The 13,046-nt window shown below is 35.7% G+C and overlaps 1 protein-coding gene across 4 annotated transcripts in view; it reads right to left on the bottom strand.

The window, feature by feature from the left end:
- The window catches only part of FAF1 (Fas associated factor 1), a 179,971-nt gene that overhangs the window by 47,252 nt on the left and 119,673 nt on the right, over nucleotides 1-13,046 (bottom strand). For all 4 annotated transcript variants that reach the window (XM_082312728.1, XM_082312725.1, XM_082312727.1 and 1 more), the window contains 4 exons: nucleotides 12,317-12,443; nucleotides 11,293-11,356; nucleotides 10,275-10,356; nucleotides 318-472 (listed from right to left, as the gene is read on the bottom strand). In XM_082312728.1, the coding sequence (XP_082168854.1) occupies nucleotides 318-472; nucleotides 10,275-10,356; nucleotides 11,293-11,356; nucleotides 12,317-12,443 (428 nt within the window). The remainder of the gene's footprint in view (nucleotides 1-317; nucleotides 473-10,274; nucleotides 10,357-11,292; nucleotides 11,357-12,316; nucleotides 12,444-13,046) is intronic.

Below are 13,046 nucleotides of genomic sequence, written 5' to 3'. Positions count from 1 at the left end.
AATGCAAAACTGTGAAGACATGTTCCTAGAACCATTTGCAAAATAAACTGGGAAGAGGAAGAAAAAAAAAAAAAAAGAAGAAGAAATAATTTCTTCAACTATTTTTTCCTGTATAGGAATACGAAGTCACTTTGTAATGAAAACAAGGATGGTCCAATTCTCAGTGAACGTCAACCAGCACAGCTTTATTGATCAGCTAAGAACAAGCATGAAGTTTTTAGTTCAAATAGATATCAAGCAACAAAAGATTTGATACACAGAGGTAAGGGTCTTTCTTGAGAGAAAAGCTGCTTCACTCACAGTCCAAAGAGTCTTACCTTGCTCTATTGGCTTCTTTTGTCATGTCCCATGCCCAGGTTATGAAATTCTGACTCAGATAGGAGACAATAGATTCAGCACAAAGCATTTGTGAGCAGAAGACGTTGGTTAGTACACTTTCATCATGGTGGAGGTAGATAGCAAGAAGCTTTCTCTGAAAAGACACAAAAAAAGATCAGTGAAAACTTCCTGAGGCTATTTAGTAATTTAAAATTACTGCTGCAGATTTCTGTGTTAATACACCTTATGGTGTTTATTGAGGGTGCCGAGTATCTCAACATGCACACACAGGGGAAAAAAACCCAGTACATTTCAAGTCAAATGGCTCGTCCCTCCAAATCTGTAAATCTTCTCAATGCTTCCTAATATTTTATTTCGGGTACCAAAACACGATGTATTATATGCTTAGAACATGAAAATAACAACATTTGAATAAAAAACAAAACCCTTATTAAGACTTAGCTTAAGAAATGAGTGAACTTTTTTGGCTTTCTGCCCAATAAAGATAACATTTGGAACAATTCCCTGAGCAAGGAACACATCTCTTGACACAACAGCATCTACAATACAAAGCAATTATAAACAACCTTAAAAAAATTAGAGTATATTGTTATCAACCCATCTGTAAGCCAAATAAAGAGGAAAATGAGTAAGTAACAATACAGCTGCCTACAGTCCCAAAGCCTGCAATGCCTACATGCTGGATGTTTTGGCAGCTCACCATCCAGTCATACGATGTGGGGAGCACATCAGCCTCTCACCTACTTCGTAAGTCGATGTGTAGCTGGTCAAAAGGCCATGTGCCGGCCCAGCTGGCTACATCTCTCATGGAGCTGAGGAGCAAGGCAGCCGCCCCAGTACTGCGAATGTGTAAGATGCAATGGAAGGGGTACGGGAGACATAGATCAAATCCCACATTAGGTTTGTGAGCGCTGATATACTCATCGTAGTTACAATGTTAGCAAAGACTAGATGTTGTCTGTGGCCCCTTGAAACAAAATATTCCGTGCCATGTTCTTCTGAAACCCTGTCAAGTAATATTTGAGCTTCACTGCCAGCAGGACAGAGCTGTGTTGTGTCCCCACGACACTCTCAGACCACCTTTTGGAAAGTCAGTCTATGCGTACGTAAAGATAGAAAGCAGACTGAGAAAAACATAGGGAAGCCATGAGCTAGTTAAGGACCATGATCCTATATCTGGTATGCAATGAATTATAAATACCATTCAGAAAATTACAACTTTCATTCCCCCATACCCATATATATTACTTACTTTATTTTAAAATCCTACTTGAACATATTTGCTGAGACAATATGGTAAATGCTATTGTCAGACTTTTATTTAAAGTAATTTCAAATCTCTTCATCAGAAGTAACACTGAACACTAGATATTGATGTGTATTGATATAGCAAGACATTGGATGCAATTTTGAGACAAGCTGTCTTTGTAAAAAACTTGTATGGCTATCACTTCATATGCTGGTTTTGGACAAAACGTAATGACTGTTTATAAAAAGAAGAATACATTTGAACATTAGACTTTGGGAAAGGGATTAGTAATTTGCATTAATGTTTGTCTAATTTAATTTAAATGTTCTTCAGAACCACGTACACATGTGCCAGGAAGGGCCATTAATAAGCCCAACATGCAGAGATCCACATAAGTGCAGCCAACAATGTTGACTGAAACTAAACTTGAAAATCCAGGGCACTGATGCACAATATCAAGCAATAAAACAGCATTTCTGTGGTGATATTTAATTTAAAAAGAAGAAAGAGGCAGGGGAAGATCAGGCACTGTCTTTTTTTAAGGATCAGCCATTCTGCATTTCAAAGCGTCGATCCCTGCAATATCCAGGTTACTGTGCTAGAATCTCGACTATTATATAGCAGTTGTAAGAGAGGGAGGGCAAAGATGTGTTTACTCAGTGATTAGGGCCTTAGAATAAGCCTCTAGCTCCTAGAGAGACAGCTCACCACTTATTCATTTGGACCAATTCACAAAGCCTAGAAAGATTAAACATCCATGCTGAGAAGACAAGCGAATGCAGACGGTGAAAAAGAAATAAAAATTCTTTAAAAACTCTGAGATGACTTCATTATTTTTTCCACAAGGAAACTTTAGGAAAGTGTTTAGTTAGAGAAAAACCCACATTGACCTCTCTCTAAACCCTTAATCTTTCCTTTGTGGTGGCACTGCTTTGTGGTAAGCGGATGGCTTTGCTCTCCTCTTTTCACTGGGAGTGGATAGAAAAAAAGGCTCTTGAGAAACACTTTTACTTCCAAAGAAACAACCCCATGAAACTGTTAAATATGAGATTCCATACAACGGAATGTTTCAAAATATGTACAGTTTTAGGCTTAAAGATTTAGGGACAAATTTTAGTAAACAGAACAGGCACGTACACAATAGATGTTTACACTGAGCTACTTTACAAGTGAATGTAATTTTTGTTGCATCAACAAATCTCACCATGCAAAGACTAAACTCCATCACATATAAAAGACTGAACTGGTGTCTGATAATTCATCCAAAATGTTAAGGTCAGGCATAGGCATACTGCTAGGACAAATGAAAAGAGGTAGCAAGTGCTAAAACATGATTTTGAAAAATCTTAGTGGAAGTCAGGGATATTTTTTCCTTGGAAAAATGCATTATTGCAAAAGGCTCACAGCTTGGAGTTTGTTGTTGCTGCTGTTGTTTTGTGGTTTGTTGTTGGGTTTGTTTTTGGTTTTTTTTTTCTTTTTTCTTTTTTTACTAACCCATGGTAGTATATATTTATAAGCAGGTTTTTGTTGTTTTTATTTCAAGTCTTTGAAAACTCAGAGTAAATTCTAGGATTCTATGATGACTAATACTGGGAATTTTTTAGTCAATACTAATAAAAAAGGCTTACTAAACTGTTGAACAGTCTTGACTTCCATAAAAGAAGTCTACTAATGGAGCAGTAGTCTGCTCTGTGTTGGATTTCTCAAAAATATAATGACTCAGGAGTTACATGCTTAGCATAAAATTTTACCCAAGAAAAAAAATCTGATGGGGAAGAACTTTTACTAGTCCCTATGAAAGTATAGGATACTGAAAAGGTTCTAAGTACTGAATAGCTGATGGAATTCCAAAGGCCTTAAGGACTTCAGGAACTTAAGCCATCAAGAGATGTATTTTTCACAGTAGGTGGATGCTGAAGACCAGGCAGTCATACACTGGAATTTTCAGAAGGGACCTGGATTTACAAACATACTCGGGAGTGTAAGTCTGATCAATGTCAATAAGACTTAAGGTCCTAAAAGCTTGAACTCTAAGCTCCAAGTGTCATTTTATTTCAGAGGAAAAAGGGCCACGAGAAAGAGGTGCTGTTTTCAGGATCTTGGCTATCTAAATACTTTAAAAAATCCAGACCTCAAGCATTTTTTTTCTGCAACCTCTGTTGCATGCAGACCGCATGAGACTCAGTTAGCCGTGCCTCTGCTCCCTTGCCTCACACCCACCGCTATGTATTTGCAGTGACATGCTGCAGGCCGCTCCTGCCTGATTTTGATCTGTTGATGGAATATGCCTGGCACGTGGCACCCTGGAAGGAAACATGGGCTGTAGACGGACCCTGTACTGCAACAGGGCAGCCCCTGAGAGGCACAGTCCTCCCGGCTGTAGCCTTGCACCATGAAACCTCTGCCACATCAGCCGAAGAACAGCAGCCTCCTGCCACATAAACTGATGCACCTGACCAAGAGATCTAACATGCACGAACAATCCCACACATGAGACAAACACATTAAAGATCTGTCCTACATACCAAAATGGCTATGCCATCCACCTGGCCATTTTTGCATTTTGGAACTTCAGAAAAGTTAATGCATTTTGTACAAAATTAGAAGAAATGAAGGAAGGGTTGGCACTGAGGCAGAAAGAAACACAGATCTTCATGAGAGAGTTCATGAGAGATCTTCATGAGCCAGTTCTTAATAACATGAATAACTTCGATACCTCAGAAGAATATGAACTAGAATGAGAATAGTGATGCAGTCATAAGGGATCAGCAAAAACACAGACCTGAATGGTTATTTTTGAATCTCAGGTTCACAAGTTCAAGCAATAATTGAAACCAAAATGTTCACAATGTAACAACTGCTAGAGGCATGAATGTTCTTTCAAGCTGGTAGACTAACGAATCTTCATTTTTTCCTCCAGGTTTTATGTAGTGAGATCTAATTTAAATGAACAAAGGGACACATTTGTACATCTTTAAGCCTTCAAAGTGTACAATTTGATCCACCTCTCTCAGGTGATCTTGGAGATCATATGATCAGCCTTCTTGGACACAGCTACTCTATCACGGACAATCTTTTTTCCTTAAGCAGAATGCAAACCTTCTCTAACACCAAGGTGATCTGAACTAAACTGTATCCCACAGGTTCCTAAAGTGAGAGTGAGATGATTCCTGTAATGTTCTGATCTGGTCTTTTGTATTATACATGTCATAAGATATCCCTACGCTAATTCCTAATTTAATCTTTCAGTAATTTTATCTTTCAGTAAAACGTCTAGTATCAAAAAACTATCAGTGACGGAGAATCCATATGAACCACGGTAAGCTGTTCAAATGGCTAACCACTCTCACAGGTAAAGCAGGGTTTTATTTTAAGCTTGAATTAGTCTACTTTCATCTTCCAAATATTTGATCTTATTATACCGTTGTATCTCTGTTTCAATCAATTGAACTTGTAGTGATATCTTATATAATGCAAAGAATATCCAGTAATTAAAACCAAACTCAAACAAGATCTACAAACCATAGGCTTTGAAAGAGGAGGAGTGTGGCAAACAATTTCAATAAACTTTCATTATTTAATATAAAGTACAGAGAATGATGAAGAGAGACCCATACCCAGGACTAATCTTTCAGATATGAAAGATGAAGCAGAATAAAGGGTGTATAGGAACACAGCGAGACTACTAAGCTGGTATGTTAGAACAAAAATTTCTAAACAATAATTATCCACAAGTTCAGAATTCATTTAAGAATGAAAGGGCAGAAATGCTCACACACACATATCAGGCAAGACTGGAAAGAAAATGTAGGTGACTAACACAGGACTTAACTGGAATTTATGTACTGACATCTACCATAGTGTAGCTGCTTTACTCTTCCCAGGAACCTCGAGTTATACTTCTATACCTGTCCTCTACAGTTTCAGCCAGACCATGTAGATTAGTGTTCAGGTTATTTATGTTTAACCGGAATCTGTGAAGTAGTAATTTCTCCATCTAGGACCCTCAGGCAGCTCAAGTACAGATGCATTTTCAAAGCACATCTAGGATACACAATATGATCAAGCCCCTTATAAAATGTAGGACTAGCAATTTGACTTGATTTGAAAAGTGCCTGGAGTCAAAGTAAAAGGTGGTGGTGAAGCTGTACTCCTTGACGTCACTCCGTTGTATTTAGGGAATAAATGGGGGAAACAAAGATGACTAAGACTAAACCAAAAAGCTGTCCTGCAACTGGGATTCAGAACAACCTCTCTTCTCTACTCAAGGTAGCATCTAAAAGACAGACTTTAAATTTCTCTCCTGAGACAAGAAGACTGGAGAGTAGTCAATGCTGTTTCTATAATGTGCTCTAACAGAAATCAGAATCATTATCTCTGTGAATCTTTCTTGTGTATGAAGTTCAGCATGAACTTAATTAGCAGAAATAATAACAAGGGACAGTTTTCTGAGTTACACAGATAAAAATGATACTACAGAAAGCCCTGTATGAAGGAATATTCTGCTACCGCCAGGAATAATAAAAAAAAAAAGCTTTTATTTGAACATGCCAAATCATGGAAGGAGCATATTTTCTTCTAGGTATTCAGGAAATAAAGTACCCATATGTGAGAGGGATGGTGCTGCCACTAAATTGAACCTAAAAGAAAGAATTCAAGGAGAACAAGAACATAGTTCATTTTCAGTATGCAGGAATATATATTGAGGTGACAATACCAATCTGTGCTAAGAGAGATGTTTCACATATTTATTAAAAGTCAGTGGACAGAAAGGTTGAGAGAGGAGCAGGAGGTGATCTGACAGAGGTATATAAAGATGAGAGCTCCTGAAAAGGTAAAGCAGATGTCTTTATTCTTTCTCATAATAAAGAAGTAGCAACAACCTATAAAAATGAAAAGGCAAACAAGCTCCAATAAAAGAAAATACTTTAGTATTATTCAAGAAAATAGCTCAGTGAGATTCAATATAGCAATTAAGATCCTGTATTAATAACAATACCACCCTAAGTTAGGATAAACCCCCTGATGTTTCAGAACACAAGGTGCCCAAAAACTGCTTTCAGTTGCAAAGAAACCTCCCCCAAACATCTTGTTTAAAACTGCCCATTATAAGATTTCTTCCATGGCATCAGGTCTAGCTATTTCTATGGTAGTGCAGCTACTAGAGCAAGAGTAAGCTTGTTCTTCATAAACTCATTTAACAGAGAAATGCTTTTTTCCAATTGGCACAATAAGCAGAGAAAGACTTTCACGAAAGAACAACTTATTTGTTAATTTAATAAACCTTTGTCTCTCTTTCTTTTCCTGACCCAATTAAAAAAAAAAAAAAAAGAAAATATTTTCTTGTGTTATATATACAATAAGACTTGGAAATGAACACACAATGCCCTTAACTATCAGGCTGCAGAAGGTAACTCGGGATTTCATTACCAAGGACACCGTCTGTTAAAGGCAAAGCTCTATATCTTGGCTATTGTATTTTTGTGCTAAAGAGATGTACAGGTTTTAAAGTAGAGCTACATTTGACCTCATTCCATCTCTCCTACCCAGAACTGGCACTATCATGGTAGCAGTTGCTCTAAAGGAAAAAAGATACCCATCATGTATGTTAATCTTAACTATCTGTGCTGGTTTTGACTGGGATAGAGTTAATTTTTTCCATATTGGCTTGTATAGGGCTGTTTTGGATTTGTGCTGAAAACAGTGTTGATAACACAGGGATGTTTTCGTTACTGCTCAGCAGTGCTGACACAGAGTCAAGGCCTTTTCTGCCTCTCACAGCATTGCACCAGCGAGGAGGCTGGGGGTGCACAAAAAGCTGGGAGGGGACACAGCTGGGACAGCTGACCCCAACTGACCGAAGGGGTATCCCATACCATGTGATGTCAGGCTCAGCCTATAAAGCTGAGAGAAGAAGAAGGAAGGGGGGGACATTCGGAGCGATGGCGTTTGTCTTCCCAAGTAACCGTTAGGTGTGATGGAGCCCTGCTTTCCTGGGGATGGCTGAACACCTGCCTGCCGACGGGAAGTAGTGAATGAATTCCTTGTTGTGCTTTGCTTGTGTGCACAGCTTTTGCTTTACCTATTAAACTGTCTTTATCTCAACCCACGAGTTTTCTCACTTCTACTTTTCCGATTCTCTCCCCCATCCCACTGGGGTGAGGAGTGAGCGAGTGGCTGTGTGGTGCTTAGCTACCGGCTGGGGTTAAACGACACCACTATCTACAGACTTGAAATGAAAGCTACGATAATAAAAGCTAAACAAAACATAGGTAACAGACAAACATCTGAACTTTTTTTTACAAGGCATTTCTTTTTCAAGTAACATTTTCTTAAATAACTATGAATTACCATCTTTTCCAACACATGAAAAGACAAGACATTAAGATTTAACAGAACAACATCTATTTTCTTAAGAAGAATTTTAACCCATAATCTGTGCTTAAAACACATGTTCTTACATAAGTTAATTTTCTTAAAATAACCCAAATTAAAATATTTCTGCAAAAAGGCTTCAAGTTCATAGATAATGGGATTTTTTTTGAGGGAAAAAGTATCCACAATATGGATTAAAAACATAGCTGATGGCTGTCTCACTAGACCTCAACTGTAGAGTGCACCTTCTGCTCTGGACAGCGTTGAGAATTTGTCAAGAAAAGGCTAAGATCTCTGAGCACTCAAGCTGCCAAGTGCTCTCAAATTAAATCAGTTTGAAGCGGTTTTCATTAAGATGGATTGAGTGTGGCATCGTGAGAAACACTCTATCAAATGTAGTGTTTTACTTAGTGATTAAGTATATACCAGTTGATGAAGCTACCCAAATCCTTCGTAATCCCACCACTCCAATAAACATTTAATGAGTATATAAGTTCAAAAAGCCTAGCAGAGGATTTAAACCTTCAATCTTGTTTTTATTTACTCTTGGAACTCAATTTCTCACTTCAAGTGAAGAATGCTGGTGCCTGAAGCTCATCTGTTGCCCTGGTAAAATTAAGTGCCCTCCATAGTATAAATTAGAAGACAAGACTTACAGGTTGCAATTTCTCCTAAGCTTTTTTTTCTTATACTGATATACATATGGAATTATTTTATGAAATGCAACTATGAAAATATAAAATAATGTATCCCTTTCCTCAATTATGAATTCCAGGAGGCAGTACTGAAAAAACTTGTTTGTAACAGTAAAAAAGCAGTAAAAATAAATGGTATTTATACATTCTCATACCTTTGTTTAAAGTTAGAATATTACAATAAAAATAATGTCATTCCACAGGGTAGTTGTGGGAGAGAGCTTTCAAAAATTAAGGCAATATTTGGAAATAAAATAAAGAAAAAAGCCACAAAAATAATACTTTCCTAAATATATAACTTTATCCTGATGAGGATCTGGGCTGAATACATTGCAAAATATCAGAAATGTAAGGTGACATGAATTTCAGATGTGCTATGTAAGTAGTATAAGAAGTACTTTGAGTATTAAAAAACTAAGTAACCGCACTGCATTAATATAAGATTTATAGATACAAAAAATATTTATGAAAGCTCCTAATGGGGTCTCATCCATTATTATACTGATACACTGTCAACTGTTTCTGATGAAATGACACAAAGTGAACTTCCTAACTCAAACACTTTTCTTGTTGAATTAATATGATTTCTTTTAAACATGCATTAATGTCCACTTTAATAGTTATTATAAAGCAATACTTTGCCACTGAATTATTATGTATCCATTTATGCTCTGAAATCTGCACAAAGACATGAAAATATTCACTAGACTTAGACTGTGCACACATGTTAATTATGTGTTAACTTAAACTATACAGTGTAGATTCATAACACTGCACACTTATCATAACAGCCTCTGACATAACAGAGCTGTTCCTTCCAATATGAATAACTACAGGGAGCCAAAACATTCTTCATTTTAAAATTAAATATCTATCAAGACAACAAAAAGTAAATTTAAACAGCATGATTTTCTTGTTTGTGTTTCAGCTTTATCTATGCTTAATTATGCAGGGGTTTGGGTTTCTCCTTAGTGAATTCAAGTCACCAAAACTTAAATAAACTATCCCCATTCTAATTTTATTAAAATACTGATTTTAAAACCGTGCATGGAATAACAGAAACTTGAGATGTCTGGCTGGATGTACAGAAAAACTAAATAACCAAACCTTAGTACTGGAATTTACTTGGCAGATAAAGGCTGTACAAAGGAAAAAAAGCGCACTGTATTTCAGAGACCTTTCAATTTAAATTTACAATTTCATTAGCCATCCTTCAAAGGAGTTACCAACATGCAATGTTGAACTTGTCAACCACAAGACTCACAGCCAGTGTTACGTGGTGCTCGGACACCATTATTTCAGGAAGAAAACGGAGACACAAAAAAAAAAAAAAGAAAAAAAAAAAAAGGAAAAAGAGTAGCTCTGACTAAAGGACTCCAATAAAAATACAGCCTGAATAATTAGAAAGCATGAGTTATTCGAGTTATTCACTGTAATTTCAACAACAACCAAGGTTAAGTATTTTAGCCAGTCAGCTAAATGAGTATAACTCTTCAAACAGTAAAATCAAGATAACTCCAAAATGTAGTTTATCTTTTTCAAAATAAAGATGAAACATTTACAGTTATTTCCATTTCCCCCTCATGTTAAATAAAATAATTTTAATACACACTTACATCTCTAGCTTTCCCATAGAAGGCTTCTTGAAAAGCAGCCTCTAATGATCCAATAAAATAAACAGGATGGCAGTCACCGTACCTATTGGAGATAAAATTTCCAATTAATAAAAAATTATGAAAATAAGTAATTTCAATATTCTACCTCTTCATATATTCTGTAAATATAATGCATTGGCTAAACTTTTAGAAAGATGAAGTACTACGCTTCTAAATATTTCCCTTTTGTCCTTTAAAAGACATCTGTCCCACAGCATTCAAAAGCTCAAAGTAACTACTACCTTACAAATTTTATCGTAAAAACTTTCTGTTAACATACATAGACACCTTAAGTGCTATATAATTTTTCAATCATTACTTATTTCCTCTCTTTATTATATTCTTAAAGGTTAATTGAAGGCTATTCTTGTATTACACATTAATGCATCTCATATATATAAACGAACATTTCATCATAGAGGAGTGAAAACAGAAGTCATATAATCTTTGCATTACTTTGCAGTATATTAGTTTGCAGCTTCTACCTATTTGATGAGACACGGCAACTGTTTAACAACGTATAATTTGGTGGTAGAAAGTTAAAAAACCCCAGCATTTCTATATTTTTTAAAAGCAGAGATTTATCCAACCACTTCATTATTGTGAAAACTCTTATTGCAACTCTATATTTTTTAATGTTAATCAGCTTCAGCTTTTCTGTTCCTCTATATCAAATTAAAATTACTATACATAATCAGAGTCTTTATCATCCTTCTGGACCCTTACGTAATTAAGTAATTATATTAATTAGTGGCAAATTAAATAAGGCAAGAATCTGTCACTCTAACTTGGACTGAGAAATATTTTATTTCAGAAACAGTTCTAACAAAGTTAATCTTAAAATAAATTAGATTAGGATGCCTAAATACAGTATGATCCCACAAGAAAATATGTACATTTGGTTTATTTTTATTTTCATTATTTACTAAATTTTACTTAGTTTGTAACAAGAATTGCACAGTTAATAGGCTAAGCTTACCTTGAAGAAAACTCAGCTGTAAATTGTAATAAGGCATCTCCTTCATTTTCAGCATTTTCTGGCACTTAAAAAAATGAAAAATACAAATTAAATGCAACCTTATGGAAACAGATTTTAATATGCGAACTCACTTTGCTTCATGGATTTTTTATGTTGACAGCTTACTGAAGTGGTTACCAAGAAACCACATAAATTTCATGAAAGACTATCTACTATGAACCTTTAGAAAGACATGAAATTTCCAGATGCTCTCATGAATATATTCAGGCTTTCCAAACAGTAAAATCCTCAGGTCCAGTGTAATGTGATATATCACTTGTTCAGAGTTAACACTCTGGACTTACTTTAATACATCAAAATGAAAGGACTGGCTTGAAAGCCTTGACCCACTATATTGCTAGATACCTTTCTTTTCCTTTCTTTTTTTTTTTTTTTTTTTTTTTTTTTTAACGTCCTATATAATATGTAATAATACAGAAAACTTTTTAACATAAATTTGCTGTCAAAAAACTTCCAAGGTAATATGCAAACCTAAAGTAAGTAAAGAATATACTGATTTGCTTATAGGTGTTAACTGACTGCTCCTGTTCAATCCTTTTCATAATTCAAGGGCAAATAATCACTGAAAAGCTTGTTTAATGTAAACGGCCAAAAATATTAATCACCACAAGATGCTGAAGCTAAAATCTGCAGAATTTTCAAAACAGGGAAGCAGAAATCTAGTTATCTACAGAAACATTTGGTTAGAGATCATAATTTCTCTGAGTTTAACTATAGTTCTTCAACTATAAGCTAAAAACATAAGGTTAAAAAACTTCCTCCATGGGAAGATGCTTTCATAGTTGCCAATTATGTTTGCAGCATTTTCATTTGATACATCCATCAGACATGACACTCAAACAATTCTAACATTCCTATCAAAAGATACTTTCCTGTTTCTTATTATGCAGACCCATCATACCTCTCTGCCTTCACTCCTGCTGTACAATCACAAGTTAATTGTAAATTAACTGTCAACTCTTACTCATTGGCGATTTCCTCAAGGCAGACGATGCTACTCCAAACATTTCTCCATCATCAACTCCAAATTCTGTAGCATCTTCAAAGTCATCTCCATCACTGTCACTAACCATATGAACATCAGTGCATTGCTATATAAAAAACAAAAACCAAAATCCACCATAAGCCTCTATTACAGACATCATCTTCAGTGAAATACGAAATACATACATAGTGTAAAATACTTATTTCTATAAAAACACTCGATATACTGCATTTTATTTTACTATTTTATACAGCATTATCAGACAGCTTTTTATAAATAAGACCTAATTTTTAACAGAAGTCTGGTTGACAGAGCAATATTATGTGACAAAATGCATTATTAAATAACTAAGGAACTGCCTCTGTATACACATAGTTGAGTGAATTTTTTCCAAAGTTAATGCTATTTTCCATCTAACGGTACTACAGCTAGTTCAACTGCATAAGAAAGAGTGAGAAAAGCCACACAATCTATCAATAGTTTTAGACATCCAGATACCATCTACTTGAGCAATACTTGCATGGTGGGGGACAGTCCTTGGAAAGGTACCTATCTATTGTATTGCAGTCTCTGACTTGCAAATTTAGCACCCGTAGTCCTAACTTGGCACACTACTGCACGTTGAATGACAGGCTGATTTATTTGGCATACCAATATAAAGGAGAAAAATCAACATTTTTGTGCAAGAAGCTAAGATCCTATCTGTGCC

The sequence above is a fragment of the Platalea leucorodia genome, assembly GCF_965183815.1.
Source record: "Platalea leucorodia genome assembly, chromosome: 5".
Taxonomy (NCBI): domain Eukaryota; kingdom Metazoa; phylum Chordata; class Aves; order Pelecaniformes; family Threskiornithidae; genus Platalea; species Platalea leucorodia.
The sequence above is the reverse complement of the archived record's forward strand: the minus strand, read 5'-3'. Positions and strand labels throughout refer to the sequence as shown.